The sequence below is a fragment of the Selaginella moellendorffii genome, unplaced genomic scaffold (assembly GCF_000143415.4).
Source record: "Selaginella moellendorffii unplaced genomic scaffold, v1.0 SELMOscaffold_85, whole genome shotgun sequence".
NCBI lineage: Eukaryota > Viridiplantae > Streptophyta > Lycopodiopsida > Selaginellales > Selaginellaceae > Selaginella > Selaginella moellendorffii.
The window spans coordinates 123,794-139,970 of record NW_003314346.1 but is presented as its reverse complement, the minus strand read 5'-3'; the positions used below and the strand labels follow the sequence as shown (position 1 = coordinate 139,970).

At 51.0% G+C, this 16,177-nt stretch overlaps 2 protein-coding genes across 3 annotated transcripts; both read left to right on the top strand.

Moving 5' to 3' along the window:
* Positions 1 to 13: 13 nt before the first annotated feature.
* LOC9652001 (pentatricopeptide repeat-containing protein At4g02750) lies at positions 14 to 3,365 on the top strand. Of its 2 annotated transcripts, XM_002987886.2 has the most exons (3): positions 14 to 371; positions 429 to 1,410; positions 1,490 to 1,602. In XM_002987886.2, exons 1-3 carry the CDS (start codon positions 33 to 35, stop codon positions 1,498 to 1,500), a joined length of 1,332 nt encoding a protein of 443 aa, XP_002987932.2. In that variant the 5' UTR covers positions 14 to 32; the 3' UTR covers positions 1,501 to 1,602. The 2 variants fall into 2 exon arrangements, with proteins under 2 accessions (XP_002987932.2, XP_024517570.1); XM_024661802.1 differs by lacking the exon at positions 14 to 371 and having other exon boundaries at positions 1,299 to 1,410; positions 1,490 to 3,365.
* Positions 3,256 to 5,731, top strand: LOC9651954 (ubiquitin carboxyl-terminal hydrolase MINDY-3). Its single transcript, XM_002987884.2, has 7 exons — positions 3,256 to 3,745; positions 3,817 to 3,895; positions 3,956 to 4,038; positions 4,088 to 4,196; positions 4,244 to 4,417; positions 4,472 to 4,543; positions 4,829 to 5,731. The coding sequence occupies exons 1-7, from the start codon at positions 3,357 to 3,359 to the stop codon at positions 5,639 to 5,641; spliced, it is 1,719 nt and encodes a 572-aa protein (XP_002987930.1). The 5' UTR covers positions 3,256 to 3,356; the 3' UTR covers positions 5,642 to 5,731.
* Positions 5,732 to 16,177: the final 10,446 nt, after the last annotated feature.

Here is a 16,177-nt window from a genome sequence, read left to right as displayed (position 1 = left end):
AGGGTTTGGATGGCGTTGTTCCCGGGCTGACAATGGCGTCCGCCACAACAGCCTCGGACGATGGGCACGCCAATGTGTGCGCGACCTCGTCTACTGCATCGTCCTCTTGCTCTCACCAGCAGCGCGATGGAGCAGCGGCAGCGGCGGCAGCGGCAGCGGCAGCAGCAGCAGCAGCAGCGGCGCCCCCGGCTCCCTTCCTCACCAAGACATACGACATGATTGACGACGCCTCCTCCGACCCAGTTGTGTCGTGGAGCAGCAAGGGCACGAGCTTCGTGGTGTGGAATCCGCCCGAGTTTGCGCGGGATCTGTTACCGCAGTATTTCAAGCACAACAATTTCTCCAGCTTTGTCCGGCAGCTCAACACCTATGTGAGTTTGTTCTAGGCCTAGGTAGCAAGCCGGTCTCATGGTTTTGTTGGGGGCCAGGGATTTCGGAAGGTGGATCCGGATCGATGGGAGTTTGCAAACGAGGAATTCGTTCGAGGCGACAGGAGCCTGCTCAGAAACATCACCAGAAAGAAGCCATCGTCTCAGCAGCAGCAGCCGCCGCAGCAGGCACACCACGGCAGCGGTGGCGGCGGCGAGCCAAAGCTCGGATTGGAAGCGGAGGTTGACAGGCTCCAGCGGGATAAGAACGTGTTGATGCTGGAGCTGGTGAGGCTGAGGCAGCAGCAGCAGCAAACGGAGACGGAGCTGCTGCTCATGGGGCAGCGCGTGCAGGGATCAGAGCAACGCCAGAAACACATGATCTCTTTCCTGGCAAAGGCTATCCAGAGCCCGGGATTCTTGGCACAAGTCCTTCGGCGCAATTGCGGCCACTCGCCGAGCATCGGCGGCCACAGAAAGAGGAAGGCGCTCGAAGAAGCCGGCGCCAGCAGCAACAGCCGGCTCGTCCGCTACGACCCGGTTGACAAGCTGAGCCAGTTCTTCAACAGCCCGGACTTGGCGTCCAAGAAACCGCACGAGTCGTCGCTGGAGCTGGAGCTCCTTATCCGCGAGCTACTGCGGCAGCAGGAAGGCGGCGACGCGTATGACGGGGAGGAAGAAGAGGTTGTGACTACTAGCCGGGACGGCGATGGGGATTACCAGGCATCTACCAGAGCCGCAAGCGTGGTGACAACGCCCTGCTCGGACGTGACGTCTCCAGAGGCAAGGCACTTGTCTCCACGGTCTGGTGTTACGACCGAGTTAAGCAGCCAGTCAGCCGCCGGAAAGCATCCCTTCAACCTCAACTCGGAGCCAGAGGACAACGAGAGTAGCGCCAAAGCCGCCGCAGCAGCAGCAGCCCTCCAAGGTGAGATGCGTGCCAGCGTTGACAACGGAGCCGTGGGCGTTGGCTTCAACGACGTGTTCTGGGAGAGGTTTCTGACCGACTCAGAGGCCGGGGAGCCCAGGCACTGTTCCACAGGTGAGCATTCCATTTCTTTTTGCTGCACAGACAGAGGATAAGATATGGTGACCTCACAGCATCGTTTTCTTTTGTGCAGAAAAGTCTTGAAACGTCTCCATGTCCTCGGGAAGGGCGTCACTGCTTTTGTACAGTTAGTACGTGTTGCGCTGTCTGTGTGTAGAGATGAAATACCATGACCATCGTGATCAAGGTGGCCGGCGACGGCGTGTGTAGTAGCTCGTTGCCAGGAAGTGTGAGCGACGGGAAGACGACGTACTCGCAGAACAAGCTCATCGAGCAGTATGGCAAGTGCGGAAACGTCAAGGGCGCCCGCGATTTGTTTGATGCCACGGAGCCCAAGGACCGATTCTCATGGGCGCTCATGCTCGCCGCCTACGCACGGAATGGCTACCTGCGCGACGCCAAACAAATGCTCCTCCGCGACATGCCCGTGTGGGACGCGCCCTCTTGGAATGCGCTGCTCTCCGCCTGCGCTCGCGCCGGCCGCCTCGACGATGCAGCGGACGCCTTTGCGGCAATGCCCGCCAGGAATCTCGTGTCGTGGAATGCCATGGTCGCGGCGTGCGTCCACAACGGCCACCCAGCCGCTGCCCGCCACCTCTTCGACTTGATGCCCGCGCGAGACGCCATCTCTTGGAACACCATGCTCTCTGCCTACGCGGACGCCGGCGCCATTGCGCATGCCGAGGAGGTCTTCACAGGGATGCCGCAGAGGTGCCTGGTGTCGTGGAATGCGCTGCTCCTGGCATATGCCCGGGCTGGGCACGTTGCCAGGGCCAAGCAAACCTTGGAGGAGATGCCGCAGACGAATGTGGTCACCTGGACGACGCTGCTCGCTCTGGGCGGGAAGGAGGTGTTTGATCGGATGCCCGAGAGGAACCTTGTGGCGTGGAACACGCTGCTTGCTGCCTACTCCAAGCAGGGGCTTGTGGAGGAGGCCAAGGAGCTCTTTGATGGCATGCCCGAGAGGAGCCTCGTGTCGTGGACGGCGATGCTAGTGGTGCTTGCAGGGAGCGGCCGCGTGGACGACGCCACGAGGCTGTTCGATGCGATGCCGATGAGAAACTCGGTGTCGTGCACAGCCATGATCACCGCTTGCGCCGCCCGCGACCCGGCCCGGGCCAAGGAGGTGTTTGACAGCATGCCGCAGGCGGATCTGGTGTCCGCGAATGCCCTCATCGCTGCGTTTGCACGGCACGGCAAGGTTGACGAGCCAAAGCAGCTGTTTGACAGCCTCCCGGAGCAGGACGTGTTCTCTTGGAATGCCCTCTTGGCTGCTTACGCCCACAGCGGGCATTTGGACGAGGCCAAGAGGCTGTTCGAGAGAATGCCTGTGCAGGACGTGGTGTCGTCCACGACACTGATATCGGGATATGCGCGAGGCGGTTTTCTCCGCCAGGCCCAGAGACTCTTTGACAGCGCGCCGGACCGAAGCGTGACGCTGTGGACTTCGGCCATGGCGGCTTGTGCCCACAGCGGGCATTTTGGACAGGCGCTTGACCTCTTCCACGCGATGAACACGGTGGAGGTCCCGGACGCCGCAACCCTTGCTATGGCCATCATTGCCATAGCGTCCAAGAGCAGCAACAAAGGCAGATCGTCCCCAAGCTGTTGCTGCTGCCGGCGCTTTGCTTCCATGGCGCTGGATTTTGGGGTGGCCGCTACCAAGCACCACTACAGCTGCCTTGTGGGCATCCTGGCGCGGGCCGGAGACGTGGAGGACGCCCGGGATCTGGTGGCCAACATGCCATTTGAACCGGATGAGCACGAGTGGACGAGCCTGCTGGTGGCGTGCCGAGGGCAAACGGAGCATCAATCACTGGCAGCTCGCGCGGCGAATCACCTCGTTTCCCTGACGGCCTCGTCCCAAGCATCTTATCCCTACCTCCTGTGGAGGAGGAGCGCCCTAACCCTAATGGGCTCCTAGGGCGGAGGAGGAACAGATGGAAGCGCTGGATGACGAGGAGCTCCAAAGGGCTTTTCGGATGAGCTTGCAGCCTGGGCCGGAGGCAAAGCGAACCAAGTCGCGGGACACCACTGCCGAGGCGCCCGACGAAGCATCGCAACGCAGGCTCCAGCGAGAGATCCGGGCCGCTGCTGCCGAGAAGCGGAGGCTGTCCGCGGCTGGAAACCCGACTCCTTCCATCACGAGGGAGCTGGAAGGCTCTGGTAATGCTGCTGCTACTCCCCCCTCTTCTTCCAGTTGCAGTTCCAGCAACACCAAAGCTGGAGAAGAGCTGCCTCTTCCTGTTGCTGAGCAGTTACACCAAATGGTTTTTGGGCCTCAGGTCACCAGGGAAGTCCTTGCGCAGTGGTGCAACCAAGGATTCAGGTAACCACCTTTCTTCTCTCCGCGCTCCCTTCACCTTCTTCTCGTTTTGCTCAAAAAAAAAAAAAAAAAAGGTTTAGCTCCGACCTGGAGACATCACTGGGACTCGTACAGCATGAGGGTGGTCCTTGCGGCGTGCTCGCAACCATTCAGGTATCAAGTTAGTCTGTACTCTGGATGAGAGAATTGGATCGTGCGTTTTGTCCCTCCCAGGCCACCCTGCTCAAGTATCTTCTCTTCGTGCCTAACAAGCGAGATGCTTCCCAGCTTGAATTCCAGGACTCCGAACGAACCAGGTAGAGAACTTGTCGTTTGTGTTTCGTTAACTGTCTGTATCTTCCCTAGTGCGCTGATTCAAGCGATGGCTGAGACGCTATGGCGAGCAGGAGGAAACCAAAGAGCTGTGCTGGCTGTTATGGACATACCAGACGCTAGCGAGGAAGAGCAAGACAGAGTACGGTGTTGGTTTGCACATATGCTGATACTGATGGTGCTGCCCAGGTTTTGGAAAGCGTGGCTCTGGATTCGGCCACCGGACTGCGCGAAGCTGTTAGAATATGCACAGTCTTGTCACTGTCTACCCTTTATCAGCAAATCCAGGAGAGGATTGCTGGGTTCAGGAGTCGTATGGGTGCTCTCTTGTTTCTCTTCTCGGCACTGCTATCAAGGGGCCTGGTATGTCTCGTCTATTTGATTCATGCAAGCATTACTTTCTTGTTCCACATCCAGGACGCTGTCCAGTCGGACCGGGATGATCCAGTTCAACCTCTGGTTACTCCTCCATTTGGTCATGCATCTCAGGTACGGTGACGTTTTCGGAGCATATCATTTACAGCTGCGTGATTGGCGAAAAAGTGTGGGAGGAGAATAACACAGAGAGTCGAGCCCTGCGTGAGCTTGCATCTTGGTAGCAGTCTAATACCAGTTTTTGCTGGTCCAGGTTTTGTAATCTGGAGCTTCTGCGGAAGGATTACGCTACTCTCTTCTTTTCTTGTCTGCCCTACCCATTTGCTGTGCTCTTAAGCTGTTAGGAAACCATCTCCTTTTTTCTCGTGGGCCTGACCTCTCTTTGCTCGTCTCTTGCAGGAGATTGTAAACCTGCTGCTCTGCGGCCAGGCTGTTGCAAATGTGTTTGACGGGAACTACGACCTTGGGGGTGGCATGAGCCTCAAGGGAATCCCGTCCAACGTGGAAGTGGGATTTTTAACTCTGCTAGAGTCTCTCAACTTCTGCAAAGTTGGTCAGTACCTGAAGCGACCAAAGTGGCCAATCTGGGTGGTAGGCAGCGAGTCCCACTACACGGTCCTTTTTGCTCTTGACACGGGCGTTCAAGACGAGAACGAGGTCGAGGCTAGGGAGTTTACCATCCGTAGGGCGTTTGATGCCCAGGATCAAAGCGGGGGAGGAGGATTTATTAGCCTGGAGGCACTACAGCAGGTTCTAATCGACACCAACGTTGACATGCCACAGCAGGTTCTAGACAATCTTTGCAGCAGTGACATCGTGATCTGGAACGACTTGTGGCAAAGCTTGATGCACCTTGAAAAGAGTAGAGGCGGCCTCAAAGACGAAGAGGGGTCAATGGGGAAGAAGTACTTTGAGTTGTATCACTTCAACGGTATCGCGAAGACTGTAGCGGGCAGCAGCGGCAGCAGCAGTGCAGGCGCGGCAGACGTGATGCAGCAGAGGCCAAGACTGACCAAGCTCAAGGTTGCTGTTCCTCCGAGGTGGACACCAGAGTCCATGATGACCGTGGAAGGGCCTGCAGTAGAGGAGAACACGCAGAGTGATGACAAGAGAGAGGAACCGGCTCAGCATGCGCCGTTGACCGACTGCATCCGGACGAGATGGCAAAGGGCAACGTCGAACTGGACTGGCGATCCCCCAAGCATCGTGTGACAAATTTCATGATCCCTCGAGCTCTATTTGTTTCTTGTATGAAAGGAGTTGATATAATACGGCTGACTATTTACTCGAGCCATTTTTCTACATGGTGGCTGCTGTCAATGCGACGATTCTCCTTGTAAAGTGCAGAGCACTGGCACCACCCCTCATCAATCCATCAAGACCCCAAGAATCCCCTGCCAGCTCAGCTCCATGCCACGTCCTTTGGTCGGTTTTGGTTTTGGTCAAACAGAGGATGCAGTTCAAGCTTAACCTTGTTGTAACATGTGGCCAGTCTAACAGGTTTTACCATCCGTGTTCTGTGGTGGCTATGACCTAATAGTCTACTGTCAGTTATGACCTGCACTCGTGATGTGTGTTTTACTGTTCTTGCGTTGTCTCAAAACGTCCAAATGTGATGTAGGAAAAATGAGCTAGTCTGCCATCACTTGTTTCAAGAGCTGTGTGGTCTTAGATACAGGAAAAATGGGCTAAGCTGACGGTTGAATGGAGGCGATTGCTTCAGAAGAAATATCCAGGTCTACCATTGGTGATTTACGGCCAATCCTAGGAACACAAATCAAAACAGTGATAAGCTCTTGCTTGTTTCTTTGTACTATGATAATAAAGACGTTTCTTTCGCAGGTTTGGTAGAGGCTTGTAAAGCCATTGTTGGAAGCTACAAAGATGAGAGCAAGACGTTAATTTTAGTGACATTGAAGCTAGGAGTTCATCGTCTTTATTCTAAATTGCCACAGCTGCCACTAGGTTCTTGGGAACATGATGTGCTAGAGGCAAGTTTATTTTGTGTATCTATTGAGTCCTGGACATTTTCTCCATTTTGCAGAGCTGTGTGATATGCTTGATGATGAGGATAACGATCCACAAAAGCGACCTCATTTCTAAGTTCATTGTGCATTTTATCTTACACTGCACCGCCAGAGGATGGGGAGGTGGAAGAACCTATTACATCAATGGGATATATATATGATATGAGCATCTCCCCTGGCACTATTGAAAATCTTTTCAATGATGTAAATGGAGAAAAAGAAGCTGAAAAGGTGTCCTGAAGGTCACCTGAAAGGTGTTTTGACGAGGTCAAGGTGTTTGACAATCTGAGCTTGTGTGTACCAGAGCACTCTTGTTCAGGAAAGGGTCATTCAGATCTCCATGATGGCAAAGATTGATTTGGCGTTTTCTGGGTGCCCACATTGTACGTACGTGCTTCGTGCTGGAAATCCATGCTGTTGCCCTCTCTGGGCAAATGCAGTGATCATCGAGTTCAGCTCATGGAGTACACGAAATCACTGGACTATGAGAGAGATGGAAAATGTTGCCAAGGAAATGTAGCAGAGACAATTCAAGCTTTGGGACTAAAGGTCCTGACTGACTTTCCAACTTAGTTTGCAGGTTAAAGGTTGCTTGTAGTCTATTCTGGTAGACCTACTTAATATCCACTCTGTCAATAACACTAACGGCTGGTGTGGATGCTGCTGGCACCATGAGTTGTGGACTATGCTCATCTCCCTACTCCCCGCGACACTCCAAGAACCCTAATTCTTCCAGAGAAAGGAATATTCACCTGCATCTCCATGTGGCTGCCGACAACTGGACAACCGTTGGATGGATGGGTTTAGGGTTTAGGGTTTAGGGTTTAAACCCCTAAACCCTAAACCCCTAAACCCCTAAACCCCTAAACCCTAAACCCTAAACTACTAAACATTAGTAGTGGAAGGATGAGAAAAAGCATTAATACAGATACTATTTTGAAGGGTCAACAAAAAAGTGGAACAAGTATTTAAATATCCTTCTCAAGCCAAAATTTGTGCCATCCTCTCGCCATCCAGGCCATGGCACTTGAACAGTGGCATACACTCATCCATAGTCACATTGGGTAGTGGAGAAGAATGCACTCCAAGTTCTTCCCCACCATGGACCTCTCTGCCACAAACGCCAGCTTGATCTTCCACATCTAGAGAGAGAGAGAGAGAGATAATAAAAGAACTGAAAAGTCAAAAAAGTATTGGCAAAAAATGAGATTGTTATTGGCCAGGAACATCATCAAGCTCTACGCCTTCTTCAAGCTCCACAACTGTGACCTCCTGGTGTACAAGTTCATGCTGAACAGGAGCCCTGCTTTAACAAGTGCCCAACGTGGAAAACACACTATGAGATTGTGTGCATGGCAAACTTGTTATATTTATTGTTCTCAAGCCAGCATATTCTAGCAAATTTTAAAGCGTGGACGAGACCTTTCCCAGGATCATCATTGCATGAGCTGGAGCTTCTCCTATGATGTGCTGCTCCGTGATGTTTCCAGTGGCAAGGATCTCACCTGGGCCAAGAGTGAGCTCACCCGGGAGAAGAATAATGCTGGCAGGAAGCGGAAGAAAATCAAGGACTCCGAAGGTAGGCTCCATCACTCCCAGAGCCTCAGCTCCCGCTCCAGCTTTGAGCTGAGCCCGCCGGAGATCGAGGAGGCCACTGTCACTCCAATGGTGGCCTCCATCACTGCCCGAGGCTTGATCTCCCACCGGCAGAAAGAAAGAGCTCTTCAGAGCCTGCCAATGGATCTCTTCTTCTGGTGGATGAAGACACATGCAGCTCCCGGGTTGAAGACCTGGCTACCTCAATCGTTCATCACACCCTGCTTCTCCGCCAACATACCTTGGTTATCAACTTTGAACCCGATGGTGAAACCGAACTAGGTTCACAGAAGAAGCTCGAAAACGAGGCTGACAAACCTTTCCTGGGTCTTCCACCAGCTTTTGATCCCACTAGTGGAGTTCACTAGAGACAATGTTATGATTCGGCACAAAAAGACAAAGATCTAGTCGCCCTAGACTATGCTATGCCACCTCTTAAGGTTCCTCACCACCCAACCACCCCCGAACTACCTCAAAAGCTCCATTGTGCCGCTGCTCCACTGTGAGTTACCCTATCATGCCTTAATATACCCTTGATCTTCCCTTTGACCGAAGTTGACCACGTGGTCAAAGCTGGTGCCTAACAATTCTTCCCCCCCAACAAAGTCCTTATTCTAAGGATGAGTTGTACTAGTGATCACCCTTTCTGGGGAACCTTGCTCAAGTTCTTGGTCCATCTTCCACAGCTATATACATCAAGGAGGCATTAGGCTTGTCATTCCAAGATAGTACACCTTTCAACTGGTTAACATAAAATACTAGATGAATTTTCACCCCAGTTGGCAGCTACACCTGATAAGCCGCTTTACCAATGCGCTCTAGCACTTCATATGGACCACTATATCAATGGGAAAGTTTATCACTCTTCCCTGTCCGTAAAGGCACTAAGGTGGTCTGCTGCTCACTTGACAGAAAGATCACTTGCATAAAGACGAAATCACCCACTTTATATTCCTAGAATTGGCAATGCTCATTGGTAAACTTCTCCCCTCTATCCTAAGCTGCTTGCAAGTTTCGTTTGCACACCACCAAAAACTCATCAAGTTCTGTAGCCAGATTAGTGGCCTTGGAATCAAGCTTATCTTGAATGTCCTTGCTCAAATGCAATCCCAACTCCACCACTGTTCGGGGATGCCTTCCAAACATAGCAAAGTAAGGACTTAACTTGGTTCCACTGTGGTGGTTATTGTTGTAAGCAGATTGCACCGACAGAAGATATAGATCCCACTGTCCTTGCCTTTGACCAATGCTACAATGTAGCATATCCTCCACCACCTGATTCACACGCTTGGTTTGCCCATTCGTCTGAGGATGATCTCCACTCGAGAGTTTCAAAGTCACTTGCATAGCCTTTGCAAAGCTTTTCCAAAATCCACTGGTGAACTTTGAATCTCAATCACTAATGATGTCCTCTAGCAAACCAAAATCAGGAAAAACCTTCTCAGTGTAAACCGCAGCCAAGTCTGAGGCAGTGATAGTCTTCCAAAGAGCCAACAACCGCACATACTTCGTCAACTGATTCACTATGACCCATACTTGCTCCTTTTGTATATGTGTTTATGGCAAACAAGTGATGAAGTCCATAAAGATACTACACCAATGGCTCTGAGGAATAGGTAAAGGTTGCAAAAGTCCCCCCGGCTTCTCCTGTGACACCTTAATCTATTGATAGAGCTCGCATGATTTACAATACTTGAGGATATCAACCTTCATATTCCTCCAATAAAAATTGTGTTTAATCAAGTCATACGTCTTCTTCCCCCCAAAATGACCAGCCTCTGGATGATCATGATAGTGGAATAAAACTTGAGTAATTAATGCATCCACCCATGGCAAATATACACAGCCATTGTAGTAGAGAATCCCATCCACTAATGAGAAAGAGGCTTCTATTTAGTCTCGCAAAGAGGCCACCTCAGCATCCTGAGCTTGAGCATGCTCAACCAACTGCCAAACTCGCTAACCACTTTACTCAAATGATGACAAAATTGTGTTTGTAATGTCATCACATGATGAACACGAGATAAAGCATTTGCCACCACATTTGATTTTCCCAGACGATGCTTAATAGGAAACTCCCCAAACTCCATGAGTTTGACCATCTAACGAGCTTGCCTAATGTTTAACTCCTTCTGTGTGAAAAGATACACAAGTGGTTTGTGATCTATCAACACCACGAACACTGCACCATAAAGATAGTGTTGCCACGTTGCAAAGCATGAACAATAGAGAATAACTCTTGCTCATATATGAAATAGTGTTGCTCTGTGGAATTTAAAGTTTGACTCTCATATGCAATAGGCTATCCTTCTACATGAGAACTCCTCCTAGTGCATAACCACTCACATCACATGTCACCTTGTAAGGTTCCGATGGATCAGCAATGCGAAGCACTGGAGTCTTGCTCAACAATCGTTTCAGCGCCACAAAGCTCTCCTCTTATGGCTTCTTCCACTTGAATGGCACATTCTTGCGTAACAACCGCATCAAAGGAATAGCCACCTCTACAAACTTATGCTGGAAACGTCGATAGTAACTAGCCATACCAAGAAAACTATGCAACTCGGCCACTATAGTCGGTGTAAGCTAGTTTTCCACCACAGCCACCTTCCTTGGATCCGTCTTGACACCCTTAGATGTCATAATATGGCCTAGATATTCCACCTCCGACTTTGCAAACTCACATTTGCTCTTCTTCGTATAAATTTTGTTGTCTCGGAGTAACAAAAGAACCTTGCGCAAATGCACCTTATGCTCCTCCATATTCTTGCTAAAAACAAGAATTTTATCCAAGAAAATCTCCACAAACTCATGAAGATAATGCCTAAATACCTCCGTCATCAACCGAGCAAATATGGCTGGTGCATTCGTCAAACCAAACGGCATAACTGTAAACTCAAAATGTCCGAAGCTTGTGTTGAATGCCGTCTTGGAGATAGATGCATCATCCATTACAATCTGATGATATCCACTCCTCAAATCAATCTTGGTAAACACTTGTGCCTCACCAAGCGTGTCTAGAATATCATCCACATGTGGCATCAGCATCTTATCCTTACTTGGCTGAATAAATCCAAACTCAAGTAACTCCTTGACTTGTCGTTGAACTTCTTGCTCCTCCGCATAACTTAACTGAAATGGACGTCGGTAAATTGGCCGCGTCCCCGGCTCCAATGTAATCCCATGCTCCAAACCTCATAACGGAGGCAACCCATGAGGAAGTTCAGATGGAAAAACATTAGAAAACTCGTTAAGTACATCCCATATTGTTGCTTCTCCCCCACACGTGCCTTGGTTTCCCAAGTCACGAACAAACAGTAAGTATCTTGAAAGTGCTTTTCCATTATGAAAAGTCCGCTTAAAAAATGTAGCAAAGAGCATAACAACTGGTGGTTGAACACCCTCGCCAAACCACACATCTTTAATGCCATCATACTCCAACGAGACACACTTAATACTCCACTTTATCTCTAAATTCACCTTTACCAACCATGGCATCCCAAGAATGAAATCCACACGATGGATATCCGCAAGATAAAAAGTCTCTACAAGTGTGGTTTTGCCAACCAACACTTCTAGCCCTTCGACACAAGCATCAAAATGCTGAGCAAAGGTAGTTGCACTTTCCACCGTGTATGGAAGAACTCCACGTGTGACCAGGCCATGCTTCGCAACAAACTTTGCTGAAACAAAGTTGTCATCGCTCCCACTATCCAGTAAAAGCCACACTAGATCGCCACAAAACACACCCTCCAACATTGAAGCTGATTCATGGTATGCTCGAGCTCCATTTTGTTCCACACATAGTTGAGTTGACAAGCAACGATCGAAAGTCTCTTCCTCCGACTAGAATGGTCGTTCTCATCATCCTCATGCTGCAAAGTTTGCAACTTTTTAGTATCTGACTTACCGTGAGTAGAAGATTGGCCATTCTTCTTGTCCTATTGCTTGTTCTTCAATTGCGGACAATCAGCCTTGTAGTGTCTCAACATGCCCACATATGGTATCCATCATGCCATGCATTTCATCTTACATCTCTTGCTGATTTTGATTAAGGGCTCACAGATCATGAACCACATCTTGAATGGTCCAAATCCCCACAGCTTCGTCGGCTTTAGGGTTTTAGGGTTTAGGGTTTAGGGTTTTTAGGGTTTAGGCACGTTTAGGCATTTAGGGTTAAAGACACCCCCCGATGCTGCAATCTGGCGAGCTCGCTGAACGTGTATGTACATTCCACAAAAGCTGGGCGTGCCGCCCTCTCAATGAGCTTCTCTACATGATCCTCATATGTCACAGCTGGACCTAGTCCTGGAGTAGAAGTGGATGTGGTCGTCTCAAGCGAATCATGTCGATGTCCAAGTCTCCCCCACGAGTTGACCTTAGAACAGAGTCTGGGGGGTGCCATTGCCAGCAAATCTCGCCACCTCCCAATGTGCCGAAGCATGGGAGCCACCTAGATCTCCACTCCTCGAGCTGCCTTAGTTTCACCCACTCTCTCAGGATGGTGTAGTGAAGACGTACCACTGCAAAAGTGAGTCTCCACCATGATGCCACCACTGCCAATATTCTCACTTGTTGCCTATCAAAGCGACAGTTGTTCCGTGCCTCCCAAAGTGCCTGCACTCCTATTGCCCTCCAAATGGACCAACGCTCCTGTCCCATCACCTCCCAGATCGACATCCCAACTTCAGCCCCTATTGCGTCTCACCAGACTCACATGTTCCATCCGTGTTGTCTGTAGCAGTGAATACGCCTCCAAGCTGGACCAATGGCTGGACCTCTAGCTCCCTCAAACCACTAGAGGATATCCCCACTCTGAGCCTCGAACTCTGGAATGTCTCCAAGTTCCTCCATCGCCTTGAAGATCTGTCACCATACTTCTCTCACCATGTCACATTTCCAAAGTGCATGTCATGCTGTCTCTAGCTCGCCACACTCCTTGCACCGTTGGCATGCTTCTTCCTGGAACTGTTGCCCTACTGGCAGCCCGTTATTTGCCACCAACCAAGAAGTGGCCTTGACTTTCTCCTGTACCGGTAGTTTCCAGAATGCAAGCGTATTGCCCACCACCTGATTTGCTTCAACTCCTTGCTCAATCCGTTTCTTCCAGAGCTTGGGGATCTCCCCTCAGACCTCCTCCCTACTAGTCAAGAGACCATCCCTTGCTTCCTTGATGCCAAAGGAGAAGAAGCTCCTCGCTCCTCATTTCCATGCTGCGGGGTCCCAATCCAAATCCTCAATGAGTTGCTGTCGCCACCATCTGAGAATGCCGTCTCCCTCTAGTGTGGCCAATGATTGAACCACGACCGATTGCTTTGGAGCCTGTTGTATTACTCAAATCCTGCCCTTGACTTCGTCATCCGTCACCATCGGCATGACCTGTTCATCCCCTACTGGCAGCAGCATGTCACCTCTCAAGACCCGAAAAGGACACCCAACATTTTGGTCTGGAGACACAACGAACCACACTTCCACATCTCTATCCTCCCAAGCTGGTGTTGGGGCTGTAAATGCCCGTGTCCAAGCCCAAAAGCTGACTCGTTTGGAAGCCTACGCTATGTAGCTTTCTCCAGATTGTGTAGTGGTCCTCCCTGCCTAGTGCCCTGTCATCCAACTTGAAGAGGTCGTTGAAGAATAGGGGCTGGTTCAACCAGTCCTCCGCATGCTCTGGCAATTCCCTACTGACTGGAAACGCGCTCCATAACCTGAGAAAACCCTGGACTAGAGTGCCACCCTTGACTACTTGCTTCAGCCCCTCAGCAAAGAGCCAACGTGGATCCTCCTCCCACGGTCTTGCAGTGTTGTGCTTGGGCCGGATTGCCAACAAGTTCTGCCTAAACATGAGTCTCCAAGGTTGGTTACCTAGTTGGAGGCCCATGAGGAGGATTTTATACTGTAGTGCCTTCCCCTTGTACTTTGTCCAGGAGAAGCCTCAGACAGTGTATTTTGCAAAGCCCGTCCACTCAGTGATAGCACTCTCCATGTGTGTTTGGTAGTCTCCAATGGTGATGACCTCTAGGAAAGCTGTGTTCCCACGGCACATCAGCCAATCTCCCACCTCTGTGGGACTTAATTCCCGCTTAGGCGGAATCCACCTGACCGCCATTCCTACTGTTTGAGGGAGGACCAGCTCGAAGCCATCCCCTTCGGCATCCGTAATAGGTCCCTCGAACAGTTTGGGCTGCGAGGATGAACCCAAGAGTGGTGTGGCAACTGGGAAGCAAATGTGGGGAGCTTGGTCTGGAGGGCGTGCCTTCAAGATCCGCTCATGCTCTACAGGTAACTCAAACGGCTTCTGGGATGCCAACCTGTTCCGCTTGACTGAGTAGGCCTCCTCTCGGTGTCCAGTATGCTGACAAAAGTTGCATCTAGGTTCTGAGTTCTCCGTTTGGATCCTGATATACTAGCCCAGCACTGCAATCTCTATCGGGATTCCAGCCGGGGCTGACACAAAAACTTTGAGGCGGATGGGACCTAGAACACCCTCTGCTTCTACAGTGTCAAGGCCAGCCGCTATCTGGCCGATACTTCCTTTGACCAGCTCCTGGATCACCATTGTGATTCGCATTTCCATGGGAACATCCCACAATGCGATGTTCACTGGAAAGCTCCCGCCCTTGAGATGTGCCTGGTCCTCTGCCGTGAACCTCGAGATCCATGGGTGGAATGACACTGCCCAATTGTCGTCAATGAGGCCATGCATGGCCTCCACCTGAGACCGTGCCTCCTCTATCTCAAAGATAACTATGTAGCAGCCCTTCCCATCCGGCAGCATCTTCTTCATGAGGATTCCCTGTCCCAGCGTTGCATTTATCCAATCGTTAGCCATGCGACCTGTTGGGAACTTCCCCCTGAAAACAGCAATCAGTGCCTTCTTGCGGAGTTCCTCTTCCTCCTTTGCTACTGCTCTTTGCAGAGTCTCGACCAGCTTAACAGGGACAGCCTTTCCTCTTGTGTCGTCGTGGACCAAGTGTCGCGCATGTGACTTCGGGTATCGAAAGTTACCTATCGGCTAGTCCTTACGGACACTCTTACCTTACTGCCACGACGGCAGGAGGTCGGTATTGCTGGACCCGTTATTAGTCTCTGCCTAAGCTAGTTGAGAAACTGGTCATCACATGTGCACTTAGACCGGAAGGGCACTAAGGAAGGAAATCCTAAGTTGTCATTTAGTCAAGCAGACTTGACACGGTGATGAGAAACTCATGATGTTGGCTTGCACTTGCTAGTGTTGGGAACCCCCGCGATATTGAGCTTGGTTCCTCAATATTGCTAGATGATAGCTTACCGTGTCTGCCAAACACCCTCGCTATCATGCCCTTTGTGTTAGTCTCATTTTAGTCCCAAATGCTATTTATGGAAAGTGTCCAGATTTGCTCATTTGGCATATCTACAGAATGTAGAGATCGGCCTGAACACAATGGTGTTCGTCCCGTGTCCAAATTCGCATTCTAAGGACATTCCATATTTAGTATGTTTCGAGCTTGTCCCAGAGACTAACTCCTGGTACTAAGGGAGGCTTGGGGTGAAAGCCCAAAGCGTGTGTTCCTCAAGGGGGGGGGGCTATGGGGGGTTCCAAATGTATAGTAGGGATAGTGGGTAGGTCGGGCATGGCCGACCAACCTGAGGCATAGTCTAGCTCCCGCTTGCGTGCCTGCCCTTGTTCTGCGTCCGGCTTGGGTCTAAGCCCAAGTTCCATTCCATGCTAGTTGGTGGAGTACCCATATCCTCGCGTTAGGCCACCGGTATGCCGAAATAGCACCAGACTCTGTTTGGCTCCGTTTTGCGTGCTGGTCCTGGCATTGGGATGCTGGTTGCTCTAGGACTGTTCCAAGTTGCTCCGGGCCCCTGTCCCTTCGCTCCTTGGGCTATATGCTCAGGAGTTGCTCCGTGGTCCGGTTCCATCACTCCTTGGCATCACGCTTGGGAGTTTGGCACCGTTCCTTCGTTCAGTGGCCCAAGGCCCTGAACCTCGGGTTCCTGTGGACACGTGGCATGGACACGTGGCATGTGACACGTGGCATCTGTCACGTGGCACAAAGAGGGTTTAGGTTCCGCTTCGTGGTGTTATCCTATGGTAAATCACCATAGGATAAAGGGTCAAAACCACGTGCGCTACATTTGG